The 26,942-nt window shown below is 47.0% G+C and overlaps 1 protein-coding gene across 4 annotated transcripts in view; it reads left to right on the top strand.

The window, feature by feature from the left end:
- The window catches only part of MICALL1 (MICAL like 1), a 211,254-nt gene that overhangs the window by 165,412 nt on the left and 18,900 nt on the right, over positions 1-26,942 (top strand). For all 4 annotated transcript variants that reach the window (XM_082265216.1, XM_082265215.1, XM_082265214.1 and 1 more), the window contains 2 exons: positions 10,439-10,553; positions 26,715-26,761. In XM_082265216.1, the coding sequence (XP_082121342.1) occupies positions 10,439-10,553; positions 26,715-26,761 (162 nt within the window). The remainder of the gene's footprint in view (positions 1-10,438; positions 10,554-26,714; positions 26,762-26,942) is intronic.

Here is a 26,942-nt window from a genome sequence, read left to right as displayed (position 1 = left end):
AGCATACTCTACGATATAGTCCCTTATCATCCCCTCCAAAAGTTTACATATTATTGATGTCAGACTGACAGGCCTATAATTTCCCGGGATATGTCTCTGGCCCTTTTTGAATATCGGAATCACGTTAGCCTTCCTCCAATCCCCTGGTACATCTCCTGTCCTAATACTGTCAGCAAAGATCAGGAACAGTGGTCTAGATATAACCATACTGAGTTCCTTGAGCACTCTCGGATGTACGCCATCCGGGCCTGGTGATTTGTTTGTGTTAAGTTTATCCAGTCTTTCCCTGATTTCCCCCTCTGTTAGCCATAGTGGCAAGTCCTGTGTATTACTACTAACCATACAGTCATGGTCAGTGTACCCTTCCTTTTCCTGCGTAAAGACTGACGAGAAAAAAGAATTCAGCACGGTTGCTTTTTCAGTGTCCTCTGTAACCATCCTCCCATCATCGTTAATTATGTGTGCAATATGCTCTGCCCTAGTTTTTTTGCTGTTGATATATTTAAAGAATTTCTTTGGGTTTTTTTTACTATCCTCCGCTATTTGTCTCTCAAAGTTGATTTTAGCCATCTTGATTTCGTGTTTACACTTCTTATTTTCCTCCTTGTATTGCTGGAAGGCCGATACTGTGCCCTCTGATTTATATTTCTTGAAGGCCAATTTTTTTCCCCTAATAAGTTTTTTAACGCTACGGTTTAGCCAGCCAGGTTTGGCTTTGTCTCTTCTAAATTTATTCCCCATAGGAATGCACTGCAAGATGCCTTTGCTTAATATTGTTCTAAAGCATTCCCATTTTTCCTCTGTGGTCAGTGATCCCAGGGTTTGGTCCCAGTTTACCCTTTCCATCAATGAGTACAATTTTGGAAAGTCTGCCCTTCTGAAGTTTAGGGTTCTTATGTTCCCCACTTGCCTTTTTATATTGTTATTTATACTAAATGTGATCATCCTGTGATCGCTAGAGCCCAGGTTGTCCTGGACTCCTACCTCCGAGATTATGTCTGGGTCATTAGTGATCAATAGATCCAGGATAGCATTCTCTCTAGTAGGGGAATCCACCAACTGCGACATGTAGTTATCCTGTAAGGTTTCCGTGAATAGCCGGGCCTTATGCGAGTGTGCAGTCCCCTCTTCCCAGTCAATGTCGGGATAATTGAAGTCCCCCAATATGATGACTGATCCTAGTTTTGCCGCTTTACCTATTAGTGCTAAAAATTCCAGCTCTACCTCCTCCCCTTGGTTAGGTGGCCTATAGCAAACCCCCACAACTACTTTTCCCTTATCTTCTTCCCTATCGAGTTCAACCCACACAGATTCTAAATCCATGCTCATCCCATCCGTAATGTCACTCCTTTCTAGCACCTTTATATTGTTCTTGACATAGAGACATACCCCTCCCCCTCTTTTACCAACCCTGTCCTTCCGGTACACCGAATACCCTTGGATATTGGCCAGCCAGTCATGTGAGGGGTCGAACCAAGTCTCCGCTATTCCCACAAGGTCTATGTCTTCCTCATGTACTAACATTTCCAACTCATCCATCTTATTAGCTAGGCTCCTGGCATTAGCATATACCCCTCTTAGTTTTACGGAAGTTAAACGTGATTGGCGGTTTTGTTTATTTCTGTTTGGTCTGCTGTTCTCCCGCACAGACCCGCCAATTGATGTTGTTGACCTACTGTCGCTGTTGACCCTACAACTGCCTTCAGTCCTCTGCTCCCTCCTGACTGATTCTACTTCTGAGCCCTCCCCCCCGTCTCCTAGTTTAAAAGCCCCTCCAACTCGGTGGCCATCTTTCTCCCCAAAAGAGCTGTACCGTCCCCATTAAGGTGCAGCCCATCCTTACTAAAGAGCCGGTAGCCGACTGAGAAGTCAGCCCAGTTCTCCAGGAACCCAAACCCCTCCTTCCTACACCAATTCCTCAGCCACTTGTTAACTTCCCTAAGCTCCTTCTGCCTCTCCTGTGTGGCTCGAGGTACAGGCAGTATTTCAGAGAAAACCACCTTGGAGGTCCTTTTCCTCAATCTATTACCTAAGTCCCTGAAATCGTTCTTAAGGATCCTCCACCTACCATTAACTTTGTCATTAGTGCCCACATGCACCATGACCGCTGGGTCATCCCCAGCCCCGCCCAACAATCTGTCTGCCAGATCTGCGATGTGCCGAACTCGGGCGCCCGGTAAACAACAAACTGTTCGGTTCACGAGATCTTTTTTACAGATTTCCCTCTCTGTCCTCTTGATAATTGAGTCCCCAACTACCACAACCTGTCTAACCTTTCCTGCGTTACGGCCCCCCTTCTTCCTGGAGCCGTCCCTCCCCTGGCAGCTGGGGGAGGGCGCATGCTCCAGCTCTGCCACCCCTGAGTTGATATCCCCCTCAACCTGCAACTCAGCAAACATGTTAGGGTGTACCAACTCAGGACTGGCCTCCCTGACTCTCCTCCCCCTAACATTCCTAACAGTCACCCAGCTGCGTACCTCTGCTGCTTGCGTCTCCTCTATTCCTTCCTCCTCTATGCTGACCCCTGCCAGCGCCTGCTGGGTAATGTCCAAGCTCCTTTTCAGGTTGTAGATGCCACGCAGTCTTGTCACTGTGTTCTCTAGATCCACGATGTGGGCTTCCAGAGCAACAAGTCGCTCACATCTTGCACAGCAGTATTCGTCCTCGATTGTTTCATCAAGGAACGCATACATGCCGCAAGAAGTGCACTGAGTGGCATCCCCAATCCTGTCGGACATTATTACCCACTACTCTATGGGGATAATATTAACGACCTGCTCTTCCTTACCTACACTACCTCTAACTTCCCTGGTACAAAACCTGGGGTACCCACCAGTCGCTAATACCCTCACCAGTCACTAGATACTCACCAGTCGCAAGGATCCTCACCAGTCGCAAGGATCCTCACCAGTCGCAAGGATACTCACCAGTCGCAAGATACTCACCAGTCGCAAGATACTCACCAGTCGCAAGATACTCACCAGTCGCAAGATACTCACCAGTCGCAAGATACTCACCAGTCGCAAGGATACTCACCAGTCGCAAAGATACTCACCAGTCGCAAAGATACTCACCAGTCGCAAAGATACTCACCAGTCGCAAAGATACTCACCAGTCGCAAGCTACTTCACCAGTCGCAAGGATACTCACCAGTGCAAGGATACTCACCAGTCGCAAGGATACTCACCAGTCGCAAGGATACTCACCAGTCGCAAGGATACTCACCAGTCGCAAGATACTCACCAGTCGCAAAGATACTCACCAGTCGCAAAGATACTCACCAGTCGCAAAGATACTCACCAGTCGCAAGGACACTCACCAGTCGCAAAGATACTTCCAGTCGCAAAGCTACTCACCAGTCGCAATGATACTCACCAGTCGCAAAGATACTCACCAGTCGCAAAGATACTCACCAGTCGCAAGGATACTCACCAGTCGCAAGGATACTCACCAGTCGCAAGGATACTCACCAGTCGCAAGGACACTCACCAGTCGCAAAGATACTCACCAGTCGCAAGATACTCACCAGTCGCAAGTTACTTCACCAGTCGCAAGGATACTCACCAGTGCAAGGATATTCACCAGTTGCAAGGATACTCACCAGTTGCAAGGATACTCACCCGTCACAAGGTACTCACCAGTCGCAAGGATACTCACCAGTCGCAAGGATACTCACCAGTCGCAAGGATACTCACCAGTCGCAATGATACTCACCAGTCCTTTTCCATCTTAGATTCACCCAGAGGTTCCCCCTAGTGAGTAGCTTGCTTTCGTGTTTCTGACACCTAAGTGCATTACTTTACAATTTTCAACATTAAACCTCATCTGCCATGTAGTTGCCCACCCCATTATTTTGTTCAGGTCTGCTTGTAAGGTTACCACATCCTGCATGCAAGATATTGGCATGCTTAGTTTAGTATCATCCGCAAATACCGAGATTGTGCTGGATATCCCCTCCTCTAGATCGTTTATGAATAAATTAAACCTGTTTCCAGGTTGAATAAAGCAACCATGATCCCAGTAGAGGAGTCCCCGTCCTTTAAGGACCCGGCTGACAAGAAAGCGAAGACTGTGGCATGCAGCAAGTTTACTATGGCTGGTTCAGCATTGCGGCCAGTCTTTGCTTCAGCCCTGGTGTCTCAGATCCTAACTCACGTGTCAAACACAAGGCCAGCGAGCCAAATCTGGCCCTCCAGGCCATTTTATGTGTCCCTTGCACTCAGGGGTAGGGGTGGAAGTGAGATGTGACCAGCCTGTGAAAGCGAGCTGATTCCTGCACACTATGCATAGCAAACCCCTAAACCCTGCACTCTGTATGTAGCACACCCCTGAACTCTGCACTCTGTACTTAGCGCACCCCTGAACTCTGCACTCTGTACCTAGCGCACCCCTGAACTCTGCACTCTGTACCTAGCGCACCCCTGAACTCTGCACTCTGTACCTAGCGCACCCCTGAACTCTGCACTCTGTACCTAGCGCACCCCTGAACTCTGCACTCTGTACGTAGCACACCCCTGAACTCTGCACTCTGTACATAGCGCATCCCTGAACTCTGCACTCTTTACGTAGCGCACCCCTGAACTCTGCACTCTGTACGTAGCGCTCCCCTGAACTCTGCACTCTGTACGTTGCGCACCTCTGAACCTTGCACTCTGTACGTTGTGCACCTCTGAACCTTGCACTCTGTACGTTGTGCACCTCTGAACCTTGCACTCTGTACGTTGTGCACCTCTGAACCTTGCACTCTGTACGTTGTGCACCTCTGAACCTTGCACTCTGCACGTAGCACACCCCTGAACTCTGCACTCTATAGGTAGCGCACCCCTGAACTCTGCACTCTATAGGTAGCGCACCCCTGAACTCTGCACTCTGTACGTAGCGCACCCCTGAACTCTGCACTCTGTACGTAGCGCACCCCTGAACTCTGCACTCTGTACGTAGTGCACCCCTGAACTCTGCACTCTGTACGTAGCGCACCCCTGAACTCTGCACTCTGTATGTAGCGCACCCCTGAACTCTGCACGTAGCGCACTCCTGAACTCTGCACTCTGTACGTAGCGCACTCCTGAACTCTGCACTCTGTACGTAGCGCACTCCCGAACTCTGCACTCTGTACGTAGCGCACTCCTGAACTCTGCAACACACTCCTAAGATTTATTGCCCCTTTAGGTCCTTCCACTGCAATTTGGCCACACCCATCGTTTGATGTGGTTCGGTGGGGGCGTAGTTAAGTTCTTGCACCTATTCTATAAGAAAATAAGCCCTGCATAAATTTATATATCCTTACAGATTCAACCGACCCTTTGAGGAAAACCACGATGCTGATGCGGCCTGCGATGGAATTGAGTTTGACACCTCTGCCCTAACTGAATGGGCCAAGCTTTTGCGCCAGGGCCTGGGGTTGAGCAGGTTCTCTGCTGCTTATGTTGATTTAGTGGACCAGTTGGTCCATGGGCTGCAGTTTATTTGTGATGCAGCTTTGGATACAGCTCCTGTGCTGTCCAAACTTTTTCACCTGTGGAGATTAGGCGCTTGCTGTCGCTTAAAGCGGAGTTCCAGCCATTTACTCACCTGTCCAACGGTTCAGCGATGCGGCCGCCGGAAGCCTCGATCCTATCCCTCGGCGCCGGCATCACTGCTGTGGGCACTCGGCTGTTACAGTTTGCGGCTTCACAGCCGGGTACCCACTGCGCATGCGCGAGTCGCACTGCGTGCCGTGATTGGCCGGCAATCTTCTGGGACCTCTGACGTGTCCCAGAAGATTGCAGGGAGGGAGGGGGAGAGGAGAACTTCCGCTCAGGGCGCCGCGGCGCTCCGAGCGGAAGTGGGAGCGGGTACCTGTCAAAACTAGGTACCCGCTCCCCCCCCCCAAAAAATGACATGCCAAATGTGGCATGTCGGGGGGTCAGGACTCCCTAAAGCGGAAGTTCCACTTTTGGGTGGAACTCCGCTTTAAGAATTTGCCTGCAGACAAAGTCTCTAAGAAAGCTCTCATTGATCTGCCCTTTTCACTTGTCTGGATGATTTTATTAAGGGTATCACGGGGAGGGGAAGAGTACCTTTTTGCCACAGTCAAGGAAAGGTAAAGAGCCTTGCTGTAGTTGAGGACCCTCTTTCTCAGCCCATAGAAAATTATTTTGTGCTTCTGGGACAGAGAATAAGGAAAAATATCTTCTAAATCTTCCCCAGGAGTTTCCAAGCAACCTTGGTTGGGTAAGCCTAGAGCTAGCTTCCCCGGAACAGCAGACAAGACTCCTTCAGCATGAAGGTCTGCCCTCACCCATTATTGGTGAGCGTCAAGGACATCTGTGAAATGTTTCTTTTCAGGGTACTCAAAAAGGGGGACAAAGCTTGCCCTTTTCAGGTTTTTTAGGTCCTGAGTCTCCTTGTGTGGATTTTATTCCTGCAAAGGTTCAGGTGATGTCAGAACTACCTAAGGTCCCCCTATCCCTGTCCAGGGAATTGATTTACCTAGGTCTGATTCTATTTCTGACCAGGGTGGTCTGAGCAGAGAGGGGGATTATATACCAGCTGAGGGCGACCCGTGGGCATAGCCAGATGTTTTTTGTTCTGCCCAGTCCTACTCCTGGAGGAGGCAATATAACCCACTAGTTATGATTTATGGAACGCTGTGTCCGTCGATAAAATCAGAGAAATGGATTTTACGATAAGTACAAAAATCCAATTTTTCCCTTTCTTTGTTGTTTTGTTCCTGTGAGAATCTACAATCAACTGCCTGACTGGGCAACGGACTGAATAATCTAGATCCAGAGGGTCCCCCCAGTCTGGCCAGCGAGCGCCCACAGGTCTCGGCTCCGCGATAGGTCGACAACGACATCGCTCCACTGGACAGTGGCTGGCCTGCGAGTTAAACATTCTCGTGAGAGCACATACGACCTGGCCTCGGCCTGAGTCGCAGAGTACCTCCTGGCTGACAGCTACCCACATTCCGATGGAGCGGTGGTCTGTCAGGAGCGGTGCCCACCCTGTTCCTGGTATGGTAAGAAGCTGTCCCCTCTCTTCCCCTGGAGGGTTTTGGGGTGGGCATGCCCCCCCCCATGCCAATAAAGTGCAAATAGTGCTCAGACAGCATATAAATAAAGGTATAAATCTCGTAAAAACGTTCATAAAAAATCAGCACCAATAAATCTGGGATTAAGTGGATATCTGGCCGACCATTGGTGGGACCCCCAGGAGAGATAACACACGCTGGTTACCCCTGTAGGGGTATCGCCCTCTGGTGAGTGCGGGACCAAAGGAAGGGGAGCACCTACTCCTTTATTGAGCACCCCCACCTTAATAGATCACCCGGAATCCACTTTTTCCTCACCCTATTTGGATTATAAACTGTTTGATGTATGGACTCAAATGTGCTAATATTTCTACTTATTGCTGCTGATTTTTTATGAACGTTTTTACGAGATCACTCTATTTATACGCTGTCTGAGCACTATTTGCACTTTATTGGCACACCACTGGTTTTGTTACATGCACTTTATATGATTATTTAGAATCACCTTGAATAGATGCCAGATTGAGGTATTGAAACACTATATTTATTGTCTCAATTCATTTGTATAATTTTAAATAATTAACAATAATTATTATACCCACATATTTATTTAACTTATGATCACAAGTATAGTATATTTATGGTTTATCGTGTGCACACCAAGATTTGTTTAGACCACTATTAGCACCTCTGTATTTTTTGCACTTTACTGATGTATTGACCTCTTAGTCCAATTATACGTGGATCCCCCACCCATTTTCTTTACTTCACTTGTGGCAGCGCCACTTACCTCCACACCCACTTCAATCTTCCACCCTGCTTTACAGTTGCTGGCTTTTCAGGCTTGGCTGTTGAAAGCCAGGTGCTCAAGGATGGAGGTCTGTCTGAATTGGTGATTCCTACCCTATTAAAGACTAGAAAATCTACCTCTGGAAAACGTACATTGCATGGCGTGAGTCTCTTGGGGCTCTCCCTGGCTCCTTTTCAGAGGCTCGGATCTTGGCTTTACTCCAAACGGGGGTTGAGCACTGCCTGGCCTTAAATACCATTAAGGGCCAGGTTTCGGCCTTGGGGTTTTTTCAGTCTATGTCCATAGACCACACATTCTTTGGTGCGTACCTTTATCCAGGGCGTTCATCACTTAGCACTTCCAGTGCGGTCTTCATTGCCACCGTGGGACCAAATTTGGTTGTCCGTTATCCGGAAACCTCCCTTCAGAAATATTCGGGAGGTTCCCCTCTTTACGTTGTTCCAAAAGATGGCCTTTTTTTGCTGGCCATTACTGCTGCGCGCAGGGTGTCGGAGCTGGTGGCGTTGTCTTGTCGTTTACCTTACCTGGTGGTTCACAGAGATAAGGTGGTTCTTCGTCCCTGTCCGTCGTTTCTAAAGTCCAAAGGTCATCTCTGATTTCTATTTGAATGAAGACATTGTTTCTTATGTCCCAGGCCTAAACATCCTAAGGGAATGGCCCTGCATTCCCTGGATGTGGTTCGGGCAATCGGGGTGTACCTGGCAGCCACTGAGTCTTTTTGGAAGGCAGACTCACTATTTGTACTCACGGATGGACCTCGGAAAGGGTTGGCCGCTTCTACTGTGACCATTTCCAGATGGATCAAACAGACAGTGATTCAGGCCTATTTATTAGGCGTCAGGTTCCTCATTTCCCTGTTAAGGCACACTCTAATCGGGCGCTTAATGCTTTCTGGGCCTTCAGTCATCAGGCGTCAGTGATGCAGGTTTGCAAGGCGGCCACCTGGTCGTCTGTGCACACTTTCACAAAGTTTTATAAGGTGGATGTGTTGGCATGCTTCTTTTGGCCACAAGGTTTTGCAGCCTGCTGTTTAGAGGACCTGGTCCTCTTTGAGGGTGTATTGTCTTTTCAGGTGAGCTCCAGTTGTTTATGGTTGAGCTCCATATTAACCTGGTTGGCTACGGTTTAGCCTTGAGAATGTTTTCTTGCTGTTCCCACCCCTCATGTTTGACACTGCTTTGGGATGTCCCGGGGGTCAAGAAGATAAGGAACTTTATCAGTCATGGAACAAAAGAGAAAATGGGATTTTTGGACTTACCGTAAAATCCATTTCTCTAATGTTCATTGACGGACACAGCACCCACCCCTCTGTGGAGTTGGCTTTCTTCTCACACTGCTTGTATCAAAACTGAGTGCCTATAGCGGAGAGTGGGAGTATACTCCCTGGGACTGCCTCATAGGAGTAGTCAAGCTTTTTCCTGCCTAGTGTCCTACTGCTGTAGGGGCAGTGTAACCCAATGGTCAAGAAGATAAGGAGCTGTGTCTGTCAATGAACATCAGAAAAATAGATTTTACGGTAAGTCAAAAATCAAATTTTTTAACTTTGTGTATTGTACAACTTTAAGTTAACACTAAATATCTTTATTCTCCAAAACATCTGCCTCCTTGTAACAACTTCTGTGAGCTCCTGAACCTCTCCCTTTCCTCTTATTTACCTTTATTGGGACGTATAGTGCACATTAGTTGCAGACAGGTGTGCTGCTCTATGCACACTACACATCTCAGATTTTATTAACCCTACTTTATCTTGCGAGCAAATAATAGAGGGTAGCTACCTTGGGACCATGGAGAGTGAACAAAGGAAGAGGCTGAGGGCTGGAGCTAGGAATGCATACCTGAATAGAATATTTGTTTGTTTTATTCAGTTTAGTGTCACTTTAATAAAGCTTTAACAAAAACTATTGCTGCAGGTTTTAAGTTTTCAGGATACTTTATAGTTGCAAGTGGTTTGCTATCGCTACTATAGCTGTCAGAATCATGTGTTGGCTTTGCTAATGTTAATTTAAGGCTACATTTACATGGGCAACTAGCGCTGGTTCACATGACAGGGCAGGAATCTGCTGATTCTTGCAGCTGTTTCTGCCACGTGAGCAGCTAGCTGCGACCACTGAGCCTTGTACAATTCAACGACAGGTCAGTGGCTGCCGCAGGTAACTGTGGCTTTCAGCTAGGCCAGCAAATAGCAACGGTGATCACTGCTGGATGCACACAAAGTGCATCAAGCAGCGATCACTGCAAGTATTTGCTGGCTGGGGGACAGCCATGGATAACTGCACCAGCTGCTCACCTGTCATTGAATTGTACAGGGCTCATTGACCACAGCTAGTTGCTCACGTGGCAGAAATGGCTGCAAGAATCAGTAGATTCTCGCCCTGTCATTTGCACCAGTGCTAACCAGTGCTAGTCGTTGTCTTTGTGAATGTAGCCTTAAACAACAATTGAAGTGAGCTGATCCCTGAAGAAGTTACAGGTCTTTGCAATGGGATTCTATAGGTAAGTAGACGTTACTTAAAAAGAAAAAAAAAAAATGAAACCTAAGAATGTAAATCTGGAGAGCATAATTAAAGTATCAGTGTAAGATTTTTTTTCACTAATACACATCTAATTCTCTACAGAGAAAGACTGGCTGGATGAGGATAAGGAAAGAGAGCGGGTATTAATGCAAGAGCTGGTGACACTCATTGAGCAGAGAAATGCTATAGTAAAGTGCCTGGATGAAGACAAGCAAAGGTACACCCCACTGTATATGAAACTGCTAAAGAAAACCTGTAGTTAGAAAAATATGGAAATTGCAATTGCTTGCCTGTATATACTAGTTGCTTGGCTGTCTACATGAAAACACCAATCGGGAACAAGTATAAAGATCAGGTTCAGATTAAAGTGAGATTTCGCAATTTTGTATTGTTTCGAGATTAAGAAAGTACAGAAGCCATTGAATTAGCAAGGCACAGCCAGTAATCTAGTATATCCGTAAGGGGAGATCAGCAAAGGTGGCCTCCATACTCTATACGGGTTTTATTTACCCAAGCATTCCTCTTTAAAGTCTCAATGAAGTACTGCAATCTCTTATGGCTATTGGATACCTTCCTTAACCATTGATTTCAATTAGGGTTCACCCGGAAAGTATTCACAGCACTTCACTTTTTCCTCATTTTGTTATGTTACAGCCTTATTACAAAATGGATTAAATTCATTATTTTCCTCAAAATTCTACAACCAATACCCCATATTGACAACGTGAAAAAAGTTTGTTTGAAATCTTTCCAAATTTAATAAAAATTAAAAACGAAAAAATCCCATGTACATAAGTATTTACAGGCTTTGCACAATACTTTATTCAAGCACCTTTGGCGCCAATTACAGCCTCAAGTCTTTTTGAGTATGATGCTACAAGCTTGGCACACCTATTTTTGCAGGACCTCTCGAGTTCCATCAGGTTGGATCGGTGCACAGCCATTTTCCGATCTGGTTCAAGTCTGGGTTCTCGCTGGGCCACTCAAAGACATTCGCAGATTTGTCCCATAGCCACTCCTTTGTTATCTTGGCTGTGCGCTTTGGGTCCTTGTCTTGTTGGAAGATAACCCTATGCCCCAGTCTGAGGTCCAGAGCGCTCTAGAGCAGGCTCTCATCAAGGATATCTCTGTACATTGCTGCATTCATCTTTCCCTCGATCCTGACTAGTCTCCCAATTCCTGCCACTAAAAAACATCCCTAACAGTATGATGCTGTCACCACCATGCTTCATTGTAGGGATGGTATTGGCCAGGTGATGAGCAGTGCCTGGTTCCTCCAGACATGATGCTTGTCATTTAGGCCAAAGAGTTCAGTCTTTGTTTTATCAGACCAGAGAATTTTGTTTCTCATGGTCTGAGAGTCCTTCAGGTGCCTTTTGGCACACTCCAGATGGGCTGTCATGTGCCTTTTACTGAGAAGTGGCTTCTGTCTGACCACTCTACCATACAGGCCTGGTTGGTGGAGTGCTGCAGAGATTGTTGTTATTTTGGAAGGTTCTCTCTCCACAGAGAAATGCTGGAGCTCTGTCAGAGTAACCATCGGGTTCTTGGTCACCTCCCTGACAAAGGCCCTTCTCCCCCGATCACTCAGTTTGGCCGGGCAGCCTGCTGTAGGAAGAGTCCTAGTGGTTCCAAACTTCTTCCATTTAAAGATTATGGAGGCCATTGTGCTCATTGGGACCTGCAGACCCGCTGCAGAAGTTTTTTTGTACCTTTCCCCAGATCTGTGCTTCGATACAATCCTTCCTGTCTTGGAGGTCTACGGACAACTCCTTGGACTTTATGGCTTGGTTTGTGCTCTGACATACACTGTTAACTGTGGGACCTTATATAGACAGGTGTGTGCCTTTCCAAATCATGTCCAATCAACTAAATTTACCACAGGTAGTTTCCAATCAATTTGTAGAAACATATCAAGATCAGTGAGTGGAAACAGAATGCACCTGAGCTCAATTTTGAATGTCATGGCAAAGGCTGTGAATACTAATGTACATGTGATTTTTTTATTTTTAATACATTTGCAAAGATTTCAAACAAACTTCTTTCACATTGTCATTATGGAGTAATTTTTGTAGAATTTTGAGGAAAATAATACATTTAATCCATTTTGGAGTAAGGCTGTATCATAACAAAATGTAGAAAAAGTGAAGCGCTGTGAATACTTTCTGGAAGCAATGTATATTATGAGAGTATTGAAATATTAAGTGGTAGCTGCTGATCAGAAGCTTGAATGGCAGCTTCCTTGGCTGTATAGTATAGGAGAGTTTAGTTCCACTTTAATGAGTTGTGTGAACGTTGCTTCATTTAGTGGTTCTTGTGGTGTTAGTAGTTTTTTCCCTGTAACGTCATTGCAGATGCTTAAATAATCCCTTATACACTGCAGCGAAAATGAGGGGTTGGGAGAGGGGAAAATATTTAGCAGAGTGGTAGGGAATGGAGTAATCAAAGCAGGGTGTTTGAAGGGAAGAGCCTGTATACAATGCCCCAGCTCCACTACTATTTTGGCTTTTGCTGGGAGCACTGATGCATTGAGGTCAGCACTGTTTCACTATAACTGCAAAGGGAGGACAGTAAGGAGACCCCTTCACACTGCTCAAAGAAAGTGGGCAGTGGTGACTGGTCTTTACCACCGAAAATGAGGATATTGCCTAATAGTACTATGTGGCACAATACCACTAGAGAATCAAGCGAAGACTTGGTTGGGACAGGTATGCTGCAATCCAAATCATTAAAGTGGAACTACATAGTTACATAGTTCGTCAGGTTGAAAAAAGACACCAAAAAAAGTCCATTTGGCTCAACCAATAAAAAAAACAAAACAAAAAAAAAAAAACCAGTAAAGAAAACTCAACCATATAATCCCATATACACAATCCTATACCCGAAGTTGATCAAGAGGAAGGTGAAAAACCCCCAGCAAAGCATGATCCAATTTGCTACAGCAGGGGGAAAAAAAATTCCTTCCTGATCCCCCGAGAGGCAATCGGATATTCCCTGGATCAACTTTACCTATCAATATTAGTACCCATTTATATTATATACACCCAGGAAAGAATCCAGGCCTTTTTTAGTGAGCAAGCCAGAACCACCTCTGGAGGGAGTCTATTCCACATTTTCGCAGCTCTTACAGTGAAGAAACCTTTCCGTATTTGGAGACTAAATCTGTTTTCCTATAGACGTAAAGAGTGCCCCCTTGTCCTCTGTGTTGACCTTAAATTGAATAACGCAACACCAACTTCACTATATGGACCCCTTATGTGTTTATACATGTTGATCTTATCCCCCCTTAATCTCCTCTTCTCAAGAGAGAATATATTCAGTTCCTCTAATCTTTTCTCATAGCTGAGCTCCTCCATGCCTCTTTATCAGTTTGGTTGCCTTTCTCTGCACTTACTCAAGTTCCCCGATATCCTTTTTAAGAACTGGTGCCCAAAACTGAACTACATATTCCAAATGAGGTCTTAATAATGATTCGTACAGGGGCAAAATGATATTTCTCTCTCTGGAGTCCATGCCTCTGTTAATACAAGAAAGGACTTTGCTTGCTTTGGAAACCGCAGCTTGGCATTGCATGCTATTATTAAGCTTAGGATCTACCAGAACACCCAGATCCTTCTCCGCTATGGATTCCCCCAGTGCTACTCCCCCTAGTATGTATGCTGCATGCATATTGTTAGCCCCCAAGTGCATAACTTTACATTTATCTACATTAAACCTCATTTGCCACATAGTTGCCCAATGAAACAGTGCATTGAGGTCAGCTTGTAAGTTGGAGACATCCTGTAAAGAAGTTATTCCACTGCAAAGCTTGGTGTCATCTGCAAAGACTGAAACCCAGACCCAATATAATTTATAAAGATATTAAAAAGTAAGGGTCCCAACACTGAACCTTGGGGTACACCACTGATAACCTTAGACTCAGAGTAAGAATCATTAACCACTACTCTCGGAATTCTATCTTTTAGCCAATTTTCTATCCATTTACAAACTGATCTTTCCAAGCCTGTAGACTTTGCCTTACACATTAGCCATGTGTGGGGAACTGTGTCAAACGCTTTTGCAAAATCCAAGTATACCACGTCCACAGCCACACCTCTGTCCAAGGTTTTACTTACCTCCTCATAAAAAGAAATCAGGTTTGTATCCCAACTTCTGTCTTTCATGAATCCATGCTGTCTGTTACATAGTTACATAGTTTGTGAGGTTGAAAAAAGACATCAGTCCATCCAGTTCAACCCATGATGTGTGTGTGTGTTTGCTGTTAACTGTACATTGTATACCCCTGTATGTTGTGGTCTTTAAGGTGCCTGTCTAATAGTTTTTGAAAATATTGATGCTCCCTGCTGATACTACTGCTTGTGGAAGAGAATTCCACATCCTTACTGCTCTGACAGTAAAGAACCCTTTACGTATTTCAAGGCTAAACCGTTTTTTCTCTACTTTTAGTGAGTGGCCACGTGTCTTATTGTATTCCCTTTCTCTGAATAGTTTGTTCCCTATGCTAGGGTCATCACCAGTATAGTATTTGTACATTGATCTCATATCCCCCCTCAAGCATCTCTTCTCCAGAGAGAATAAGTTCAATGCCTGTAGTCTTTCCTCATAGCTGATGTCCTCCATTCCCCTAATTATTTTTGTTGCCCTTCTCTGGACTCTCCAGCACATCCCTTTTGAGGACCGGTGCCCAGAACTGGACGGAATACTCCAGATGTGGCCGGACCAGAGTCTTGCAGAGTGGGAGAATAATCTCTTTATTTCTGGAGTGAATCCCCTTTTATGTATATGCCAGTATTTTGTTGGCTTTGCTTGCAGCGGCTTGGCATTACATGCCACTGCCAAGCTTGTTGTCCACTAGTACCCCCAGGTCCTTTTCCATCTTGGATTCACCCAGAGGTCGTCCCCCCTAGTGAGTAGCTCGCTTTCGTGTTTCTGACGCCCAAGTGCATTACTTTACATTTTTCAACAATAAACCTCATCTGCCATGTAGTTGCCCACCCCATTATTTTGTTGCTTAGAATATTTTTTTCCAGCAAGAACTCATCTATATGGTCTTTTATTAATTACCCAAAGATACTTTCCTTTACCTTTCAGTGTTATGGCTGTAACTTGTTTTACTGACCGCTGTTCTCTTTTCTCTGGATACTTCTGGGTGCTAGGTTTTTGCCTGGTGGGGGGAATGATGTAATATTGTGCATGGGGCTCAGTCATTCCGGCACAGCCAACATGTGGCAGGAATGCACACTGAGCTGTGCATGCAATAGAAGACTGTGAGCAGGCAGTTTGTTATTGCAGAAGAGACATGGCATGTCTCCTCGAAAAGGACTGCCCGCTTCTTCTGCAACCATTTAGATTTTCAACCAAGGCCCAGGTTCCTCCTTGCCCTGTAAAGGCGCACTCTACTCGGGCGCTCAGTGCTTCTTGGGCCTTCTGTCATCTGGCGTCAGTGACACAGGTTTGCAAGGCGGACACTTGGTCGTCGCTGCAAACTTTTAAAAAATATAATGAGAAAAGATGTGTTGGCATCTGTGGATGCTTCATTTAGCCGCAAAGTTTTGCAGGCTGCTGTTTAGAGGGTTTGTTCCCTCTTTGGGGGAGTAATGTTTTAAGTGGACTCCAGTTGTTTTTGTCGCGCTCGTTAGCTGGTTGGCTATGGTTTAGCCTTGGGAATTTATTTTGTTGTTCCCTTCATGTTTGACACTGCTTTGGGACATCCCACTGGTCAAGAATCTAAGGAGCTGCGTCTGTCAATGAATGAAAGAGAAAATGGGATTTTTGACTTACCGTAAAATCCATTTCTCTGATGTTCATTGACAGACACAACAGCTGCCCCTCTATGAAGTTGTAATACTTCTGACACTACTTGTAACAAAACTGAGTACCTATAGCACATATACACATATACCTCCTGGGACTGCCCATAGGCGTAGTCCAGTTCTTTTTTCTGCCTAGTGTCCTACTCCTGTATGGGGCAGTATTACCCACTGGTCAAGAATCTAAGGAGCTGTGTCCGTCAATGAATGAAAGAGAAATGGATTTTGAAGTCAAAAATCCCATTTCTTTTGTTCATTGAGGGACACCGCTCCAGATCTTGTTGACCCTTGAGTTTATGCTGAGGAGTAGGACACTAGGCGGAAAAAAGTTTGACTACGCCTATGGGCGAGTTTTAAGTGCCTTGCGAGGACGCATAACCCTGGTTACGACCTGAGTCGCAGCATGCCTCTGGCCTGCAGCACCCCCATTCCAAGATGGTGGGGTGGTCTGCCTGGAGCAGTGCCCGCCCGGTCCCAAGGTGTGGTGAGTAGTTTCCTCCCTCCCTTCTGGTGGTTTTTCAGGGTGGACAGGGGCCCCTCCCGACCCCCGAGTGCCTTTCCTTCCCTCATGTCGCTCCCCCTCACTATCTCGGTCCCTCACCCTCCACTCACCCACGCCTAGCTCCCCCCTCCCCGTACCTATTTTTCTGTTTGGGGGTGTCAAGCTGGTGCTGGTGGCTGGGGGGGGGGGGGGGTTTGGGAGGGCACACACGGTGGCCGTGTTTTTGAAGCCTATGCAGCGGTGAATTGGCGGTGGGCCTGTAGTGGCAGTTCCTGAACTTCCTCTTTCTCTTTGATTGCCGCACAGCATGCAGCCTGGCTCTCTGGCTCTGCATCTGAGGAGGGGGTGGTGAGTCCCTGTGGGTGCTATAAGGCCCCCTCTTTCTGTTATAGTGGTAATTGGTGCGCTGCTTTGACAGCGGTTCTGCACTCACTGGTGTCCAAGATAGATATGGCCCTCCAAAATAGGACAAGCAAAAATCGTCCTCCTCCTTCACCTGCATCCTCTGTCTCCTCAGATTCTGAGGTTGATTTTGCTGCAGCAGACAAGACAGACAAGAGTTGCTCTAATGGGTCTGTGTCCATGCACCCTGAGTGCTTTGATAGTGAGGATGAATCCTCTTCTACTACAGCCGCGCATGAAAAGGCGCTAGTGGATGTGCTGATTGTATCAGTGCGGGAAACTTTGAAATTCGAGGACACAGCTACTGCTGCGTCGGCTGCACAGGTGCAATTTGGTACCCACAGAGCCTCAAAAATGGCAAAGGTGTTTCCCTTTCTCCCAAATACACTGTCGCGGTCCCTAAGCCCTTCGCTAGAAGGTATCCTTTTGTAGAGTCCCTGTGAAAGAAGCTGACAGTGCCACCGGTGATGGACTCACAGGTTTCCAGGTTGAATAAAGCCACCCTTCTCCCATTGGAGGACTCTGTCCTTTAAGGACCCTTTTGACAAGAGAGCTGAATCGTTGGTTCAATACCTTTTTACCATGGCCGGTTCCATTCTGAGACCAGTGTTTGCCATAACCTTGGTTTCCCAGACCTTAATGGAATGGGCTAAGCTCCTGCGCCAGGATTTTGAAGGGGGACAGTCCCTTCCTGACCTGGCGGAACAGTTGATCCAGGAGTTGCAAGTATATCTGTGATGCCTCTCTGGATGTGGCCCCTTTAGCCTGCAGGGTGTTCTTGGCAGCGGTGACTCTTCGCCGTATGATATGGCTGAAATACCGGTCTGCGGACCAGGCTTCCAAGAAAGTCTTGACTGATCTCAATATTTTAGGAGACCGCTTGTTCGGAGCTTTCATGGAAGAGGTCATTAAGGGTCTCACTGGAGTTAAGAGTACTCTGCTTTCACAGACTACCAGGAACAAAGACTCTCGTCGCAAACGTTGCTCTTTCTTCTTGGCTCATCATCCCTTTCGTCCTTTGGGATCTAAGGACCAGGGATCAAAATCCGCCCGTAACCCCGCAGAGGGTTCCAAGAGGCCCTGGCTTGGTAAGTCAAGAGCGGGTTCCTCCAGGACCGCAGACATTCCCACTTCTTCCTGAAGGGGTGCCCTCACCAGTATCTGGGATGGGGGGACGTCTTTGCTTCTTTCCGGATCTGTGGACCTCCTTGATTCAAGAAAAATGGGTCCACAAGTTGATTCAGTCCGGTTACAAGATCGAGTTCCGGTCCTTGCCTCCGGCAAGGTTCTTTCCTTCCAACCTGCGTTTGGCCCCAGATCGCCTAGGAGGTCTTCTTGGGGTAGTACAGAACCTGTTTTCACAGGGGGTCATTGTACCGGTTCTGGAATCGGAACGCTTTCAGGGGTTTTATTCAAACCTATTTACTGTTCCCAGGAAGGAAGGCAAGGTCCGTCCAATTCTGGACCTCAAAGCATTGAACTGCTTTGTGCGAGTTCAGAAATTTTGATTGGAGTCTATTCGCATGGTGGTGGCATACCTTCATCAAAGAGAATTTCCTGGCCTCTATTGATATCAAGGATGCTTATCTTCATATCCCAATATATGTCGGGCATCAGAGTTTCCTTCATTTTGCCGTGGGTGAGGAGCACTATCAGATTGAGGCGTTACCTTTTGGTCTCGCCTCAGCTCCTCGGGTGTTCACAAAAGTGTTGGCCCCGGGTGTTAGCAGAAGGGGATTGCGATGCTAGGGTACTTGGACGACCTCCGTCTGTGAGCAGAGTCTCCTAATGCCTTAAAAGGCGGTCTGGACATTTCAGTGCAAACTCTGCAAGAGTTTGAATGGAAACTGAATTTCCAAAAATCTGTTCTGGTCCCGTCCACCAAGCTGGACTATCTGGGCCTGATCCTGGACACAGGCCTCAGCCCGGTTGTTTCTTCCGTAGGTAAAACTCCAGAAGTTGCAGGATGCGATACAGGTCCTGTTGTCCAGCCAGCGGTCTTCCCTCAGGACTGGTATGCAAGTGCTGGGCTTGATGGTCTCCACCTTCGAGGCAGTTTTGTTTTCTCAGTTCCATACCAGAAAGGAGATTCTTGCCAAATGGATCAAGAACCCACAGTCTCTAAACAATCTGATCCTGTTGAGCCGGGGTACGAGGGGATCCCTGATATGGTGGCTCCGCTCTCCAGTGCTTCGACAGGGAAAATCCTTTCTCTGCCTGTACTGGACGGTGGTCACTACTGATGCCAGCCTATCCGGGTGGGGAGGTGTCCTGGGCACAGATTGTGCTCGGGGGTTTGGACTTTAAAGGAGTCCAGCCTGCCAATCAATATCCTGGAAATTTGGGCGATCAGGCTTTGCCTGACCCAATGGATGGTTCGTCTGCAGGGGCGTCTGGTAAGGATTCAGTTGGACAATGCCACAGCCGTGGTATATGTCAAACATCAAGGGGGCACCAAAAGTGTCCTAGCAGCCCGGGAAAGTAGCCAGCATTCTAAGGTGGGCAGAACAGTTTGTTCCAGCCATCTCTGCTGTGCATATTCCAGGCGTAGAAAAATGGCAGGCGGACTACCTCAGACCTCGGCAGACATTGGATCAGGGAGAATGGTCTCTCCAACAGGAGGTGTTGCATCGACTGTGTTTCCGGTGGGGGACTCCCCATGTGGACCTGTTGGCCTCTCTAAAAGAAGGTGCAGAGGTTTGTAGCAAGGTTTCAGGATCCTCTGGCCGATGCCACAGACGTTTTGGTGGCTCCTTGGGGCCAGTATCGTCTGATGTACTAATTTCCTCCATTAACTTTTTTGCCAAGCCTCCTGCGAAGAATCGAGGGGCTCTGGACTGACTTCGCAGGTCCTGGTATGCAGACCTAGTTCGGCTGGTCGCCGATGTCCCTTGGAAATTCCCTCTCAGAGAAGATCTGTTAGCTCAAGGACCGATCTTCCATCCTGCTTTTTTAGTCGTTGGCTTTAATGGCTTGGTTGTTGAAAGCCAGGTGCTGAAGGATAGAGGGGTGCCTGAATCGGTGAATCCAACTATGATCAGTGTCTCGTGTTTTGGAGTTTCCCCAAAGAGGTGTAGATCAGCGTTTGGCCTTGGGTACCATCAAAGGCCAGTTTTTGACCCTGGCGATTTTCTTTCAGCGCCCGTTGGCCACGATTTCCTTGGTTCACAGCTTTGCTCAGGGGGTTTGCCACCTGGCTCGCCCAATGAGCTCTCCGTTATCTCCGTGGGACCTCAATTTGGTTCTGTCGGTTTTTCAGAAACTGCCTTTTGAAAATATTTATGAGGTTTCGCTGCTTCGTCAGCCACCAAGAAGGCTACCTTCTGTGACAATTACTTCTGTGCACAGGATGTTGGAGTTGGCTGCATTGTCTTGTCGCTCACCCTATCTGGTGGTTCACAGAGACAGAGTGGTGCTTCGCCCCTGCCAGTCGTTCCTTCTTAAAGTTGTGTCTGGTTTCCATTTAAATGAAGACATTGTGTTGCCTTCCTTGTGTCCTAAGCCTAAGCATCCTAAAGAGATTACCTTACATTCCTTGGATGTAGTTCGGGCAATCAGAGTGTACCTGGCGGCGGCTGAGTCATTCCGAAAATCTGATTCTCCATTTGTCCTTACGGATGGACCCCATAAGGAGCTGGTCGCGTCTGCTGCAACCATTTCTAGATGGATCAGGCAGACTGTGGTACAGGCCTATTCCATTCAGGGTAAGGATCCTCCAATCCCTGCTAAGGTGCATTCTACGAGGGTGCTTAGTACCTCTTGGGCCTTCCGTCATCAGACGTCAGTAGTGCAGGTTTGCAAGGCGGCCACCTGCTTGTCTGTGCACACTTTCACAAAATTTTATAAGGTAAATGTGTTGCCATCTGGGGATGCTTCTTTTGGCAGCAAGGTTTTCCTCTTTGAGGGTGTTTTTTTTGTTTTTGTCAGGTGAGCTCCAGTTGTTCCTGGTTGAGCTCCTATTTTACCTGGTTGGCTATGTTTAGCCTTTGGGAAGTGCATTTATGCTGTGTTTTTCCCCACCCCTCATGTTGACACTGCTTTGGGATGTCCCATGGGTCAAGAAGATCTGGAGCTGTGTCCGTCAATGAACGAAAGAGAAAACTGGATTTTTGTCTTACCGTAAAATTCTTTTCTCTGATGTTCATTGACGGACACAGCACCCGCCCCTCTATTGAGTTGGGTTTATTGTTCTTCTGACGCTGCTTGTTACAAAACTGAAGACCTATAGCAGGAAGTGGGAGTATACTCCCTAGGACTGCCATATAGGCGTAGTCAATCTTTTTTCTGCCTATCCTACTCCTGTAGGGGGCAGCATAAACCCAAGAGTCAAGAAGATCTGGAGCTGTGTCCGTCAATGAACATTAGAGAAAAGGATTTTACGGTAAGACAAAAATCCATTTTCTCTAGCGCTCATTGACAGACGTAGTCCTCGGTGATACACCACCTTCGGGTTATGTTGCCTCCACAGGAGCAGGACTAGACAGGAAATTAAAAAGCTCTGGCCACACCCCAGGGGCAGTCCCAGAGGGTATATCCTCTCTCTCTCTGCCTCAGCAAATCAGTTATTTTCTGTCTAGTTAGGAGTAAGGACCTAGATACCTTGCTGGGATCTTAGGTCCTGGCAAGAATTTTTTCTTAAAGGATTTTTTTAGACAGCTTTTTTTTTTTTCCAGTGTTCCTGTGAGATCTTCAAGCAAGAAAGCTGAACTGGGCGACGGGCTGGATGTTGAGATCCGGTGGTCACCCCAGTTCAGCCTACGAGCGCGTGCAGGCCATAGCTCCGCGCTGGGTCGGCCGCGACAAAGTCCCATTAAAGGACTGTCCACGCGAGTTAAACGTCTCGCTGAAACGCCAAAGACCATGAGTCACGGCGTCCGTATCGGTCGACAGCCCTCCCGCCCCGGTGGAGAGGGGTACTGTCAGGAGTTGGTGCCCGCCTGGTTCCGGTATGGTGAGTAGTATGTTCCCCCTTTCCCCCTGACGGGTTTTGTGGTGAACGCGGGCCCCTCTCTGTATGGTAAGATAGAGTCCCTTTCTATCCTACAACATGACACAGATCCTCCTACTTTGAGTGTGATTTTATGTGTGCAAAAAGCCAGGAGGCTTGGTTTGGGAGCTAACAATCTAATTGTATACATGTTTTAAAGATGTAATCTGTGGCATTCTGGGAATCTTATGGGTTAAGAATAAGCTACCTACCAGTCAGAAGCCACGGACATGTAGACTGCCTTCCTAATCAGATCTCCAGCTATTAGCAGGCCTCCCGAACGGCCATGCGGTCCGCCAGGGCCGGTACCGCCAACCACGCCATATCCCCATGCAGTGAGAGTGTTGTGTGCCCTGCAGCACACCGCTATTCAGTACGGGCCGCCGCCATTTTTTTTGCTGGATCGCACGAGCCGCCATTTTGGCGTAGCCTCGTGTCTCCAGCATGGGGGCGGCCATGTTTGAGGTGATCCAAACACCTCGTGGAGCTTGGGGGAGGCGCCGGAAGGCGTACAGAGGGGCGGAGCCGCCTCCTTTCTATCTGGGCAGCCAGCCAAAAGACTTCCTGTTTGTTAAGACAGCGCTGTAACCTGTTGCAGTTAAACTCTGAGCATCAAGTGGTGAGCCTGGGGGTCTATCTCTCTCTCTCTCTCGATCGATAGGGATCCCTAGCAGGTAACACTAAGGGGCTTTTGTGGCGCTGGGGGTCGAAAAAAAAAAAAAAAAAAAGTTTTATTTTTGAATTATATTTTCCAGGAAGTAACTGGAGTTATCATGGACCCTGCCACACATATTCCCCCACCTGTTTCCCTCGAGGGGGCCACGGGACCCGCCGGTGCACAGAGTATAGAGTCATTTACAGCAATTTTGGAGTCTATGGTGGCTCGGGTGGAGGCGGCCTGTCAGGGACGGGGGTCAAGGAAGCGACCCCCGCCTACCCCTATACCATCTGACACCTCTGACTCAGATTCAGAGGTGGTCACGGCAGTTGCAGGTTCCTCTGCAAGGGCTGTTATCCCAGGTAAAGCCCCCTCAGACAGTGAGGAGGACGCTTCTTCTCCTGCTATTATTCAGGAAGAAGCATTGGTGGATGCACTAGTTGTGGCAGTGCAGGAAACCTTAAAACTTGAGGCTTTACCGGCAGAGGCAACTGAAACAGAGATTCCCTTTGGTACTAATAAGCCCATCAAGACGATGAAGGCTTTTCCTGTACCTAAATGTTTCGGTAATCAGATTAAAGGAGAATGGGAGCATTCTAAACGTACCTTTACTATTTCCAAGCGTATTGCTAGACGCTATCCGTTTGAGGAATCCATCATTAAGAAATGGACGGTACCACCAGTCGTGGATCCGCCTATTTCCAGGCTGAATAAAGCCACGGTTATTCCAGTGGAGGACACTTCGTCCTTTAAGGATCCGGTGGATCGAAAGATGGAAGCAGAGTCCCGCACCATCTTCTCTCTGATAGGGTCAGCTTTTAGACCAGTAATTGTTATTGGTCTAGTTTCCCAGACACTTACGGAATGGGCGAAAATGGTACGCCAAGATCTTAGGGGAAAAGATATTCCCCAGGAGACATCTGATTTGATGGAACAGATTATACAAGGGCTACAGTTTATCTGTGACGCAGCCTTGGACACTACTCCCTTATTAGGGCATGCATCTAAGACAGCGGTGATCCTCAGACGTGTGCTGTGGTTAAAATGCTGGTCAGCTGACCTAGGTTCCAAGAAGACCTTGACAAATCTCCCCTTTCAGGGGAATCGTCTATTTGGGGCCAACCTAGATGAAATCATTAAGGATGCCACTGGGGGCAAGAGCACTTTTTTGCCACAGGCTGCTAAAGCTAAGGGACCTCGCAACAAGCGAGGACCTTTCTTTACCGCCCATAAAGGGCGCCCGGCTGGTACTAGCGGGAAAGGCAAGACTCCTCCAGGAGGGTTCAAGAAGGGCTGGTCGGACAAGCAAAGGACCAACCCAGCCAAACCCGAAGCAAAGGAGTACACAGCCTGAAGGTGCGCCCCCACCCGGTTTCAGGGTGGGGGACGTTTTCACCGGTATTCAGGACATTAGATCGAGCATCAACCACTACTACCGGTGCGATTCTTCCCTTCCAACATTTAAGTACTACAGGAAGCGGTAATTACCGTTCCCTGAATAGATCTTTTCCTTTACCCTTTCCTAAGATTAGTCCCGATACCTCACAGGAATCGGATCTGGTTGACCAGATAGGCCAAGTAGCCTCTAGTCGGGTGACTTCGGTCCCTTAGGTTCAACCAGAAAAGATCACCTTTCCTGATAACTATCAGGTATCTGATAAATGTGTGGGAACAGAAAACGACCAGACTTTCTCGGATGGTCGGGGCCAGATACCTCTAGGGACGCCTGGTTCAGACCCAATCAGCGCCAGTGGTCCTAGAAATTCTAGGCTGGCCTCCTCAAGCCGGCCTGGCCGACTTGGACATGTTAGTCGTAGACGTTCCGTGGGAACTTCGTCTCAGGGAGTGTCTGTGGTCTCAAGGACCAATTTACCATCATGCTTTACAGTCGCTGGGTTTAATGGCCTGGCCATTGAGACCCAAGTACTGAAGGACAGAGGTTTGTCAGCTTCAGTCATTCCTACCCTTATTAAAGCAAGGAAAGCGACTTCCAGCAAAGTTTATTATCACACATGTAAAACTTATATTGCGTGGTGCGAATCTTTAGGATTTCCTCCATGTACCTATTCGGTGTCTCGAATATTGGCCTTTTTGCAACAAGGGGTTGAGCAGAAGCTAGCCTTGAGCACCATCAAGGGTCAAGTTTCAGCATTAGCAATCTTCTTTCAGAAGCCTTTAGCTACCAAATCCTTGGTGCGGAATTTCATCCAGGGGGTGCGGCACCTGGCTCTTCCAGTCCGCGCGCCCTTACCGCCTTGGGATCTTAATTTGGTTTTGTCGGTTCTACAGAAACCTCCTTTTGAAAACATCAGGGAGATTCCCTGGCTTACTTTATCCCAGAAAGTGGCCTTCTTGGTGGCTATTACTTCTGCTCGCAGGGTGTCAGAACTGGCTGCATTATCATGCCAGTCCCCATACCTAGTGATTCATAGGGATAAGGTAGTACTTCATCCTAAGCCATCTTTTCTTCCCAAGGTGGTTTCAGATTTTCATCTGAATGAAGATATTGTACTACCTTCCTTGTGTCCTCAGCCCAAGCATCATCGGGAACATGCGTTGCATTCCTTAGATGTGGTTCGGGCAATCAGGGTATACCTGAAAGCTACGGAATCATTCCGTAAGACGGATTCACTTTTTGTGATCACGGATGGCCCCAGAAAGGGTTTGCCTGCATCTGCCGCGACCATTGCCAAATGGATTAGACAAACGGTGGTACAGGCTTATTCTATTAAGGGTCAGAGTCCTCCGTTCCCTGTTAGGGCGCACTCCACTCGAGCGCTCAGTACTTCCTGGGCCTTTCGCCATCAGGCGTCAGTGGTCCAGGTATGTAAGGCGGCCACCTGGTCGTCAGTACATACCTTTACAAAATTCTATAAAATTGATGTGACGGCATCGGCGGATGCCTCATTTGGCCGCAAGGTTTTGCAGGCCGCAATTTGAGGAGACCGGTGGTCTACCTCGAGGGTTTTTTTCTGTTTGAAAAAAAAAAAAAAAAAAATTGTTTTCTCTTTTTTTGTTGAGTCTCATCATTAAGGATGAGCATTGTAAACTTCTAGTTGGCACCGGTTGGGCCTTCTAGATTGGGATTTGATTTCCATTTTCCCACCCCTCAGTTGTGATACTGCTCTGGGACGTCCCGAAGGTGGTGTATCACCGAGGACTACGTCTGTCAATGAGCGCTAGAGAAAAATGGATTTTTGTAAAATCTTACCGTAAAATCCTTTTCTCTTAGCTCATTGACAGACGTAGTCCCCGCCCCTCTGTTTTTTTGAGTTGGGTTAAAATCTCTAAAGACTGCTTTTTCACATAACTGATTTGCTGAGGCAGAGAGAGAGAGGATATACCCTCTGGGACTGCCCCTGGGGTGTGGCCAGAGCTTTTTAATTTCCTGTCTAGTCCTGCTCCTGTGGAGGCAACATAACCCGAAGGTGGTGTATCACCGAGGACTACGTCTGTCAATGAGCTAAGAGAAAAGGATTTTACGGTAAGATTTTACAAAAATCCATTTTTTTCTTCTTCTGCTATAATTTATGCATACATTAATTTGAGTACAGTGGGTTATTTAATTAATGCATCCTGTATTCTTGGAATTCTCTGAAAGCTGTTACCATCGTTATTCATATTATTTATGTGATAGAATTCATGATATCTGAATGCCCCTTTCTTTGCATGCAATACTTGCAATCAAATCAAGTTTAAAAAAAATGCAATGGTAAACCAGCAAGGATTTCCTCATCCACTTCAAATGTGTGGGTGAGGGACGTCATCCAGTTTCCTAAAATCAGTCCATTGACTGACCAAAATAAACTGATGAATGTATGGCCAGCTTAAGAAGGCACAGGTGCACTGGAGACACTCAGCCTAAGCTTTAAGGAGAGCAGGGTGTCTAACACAGAGAGCCAGGTGGAGCGAGGGAGAGTGCCATGACACAGGTTATATCCAAATGCTGTCAATAATAAAGAATGAAAACATAAACCTAGTCGCCTGATCCTCCATATTTACATACTTTCCTTTTTTAGGGAAGAAGAAGAAGATAAATTAATAGAAGCTATGATCCAAAAGAAAGGTAAGAAATTAAAAATGAATGGAAAATATTGAATTAATTATTTGTAGATGTCCTGTATTAGCAGACATTATTTCTAGTTCCATTTTTCAATTAGCCATTTTTTAACATCAAACAAAGCAAATACCACAGCGCAAAAACAGTGAAGTATTAACTCAAAAAAATGTGTGTGTATAATGTGTGT

Source organism: Pelophylax lessonae, assembly GCF_965119305.1.
Source record: "Pelophylax lessonae genome assembly, chromosome: 8".
Lineage (NCBI taxonomy): Eukaryota > Metazoa > Chordata > Amphibia > Anura > Ranidae > Pelophylax > Pelophylax lessonae.
Note: the sequence above shows the minus strand (reverse complement) of the source record. Positions and strands in the feature narration are given on the sequence as shown.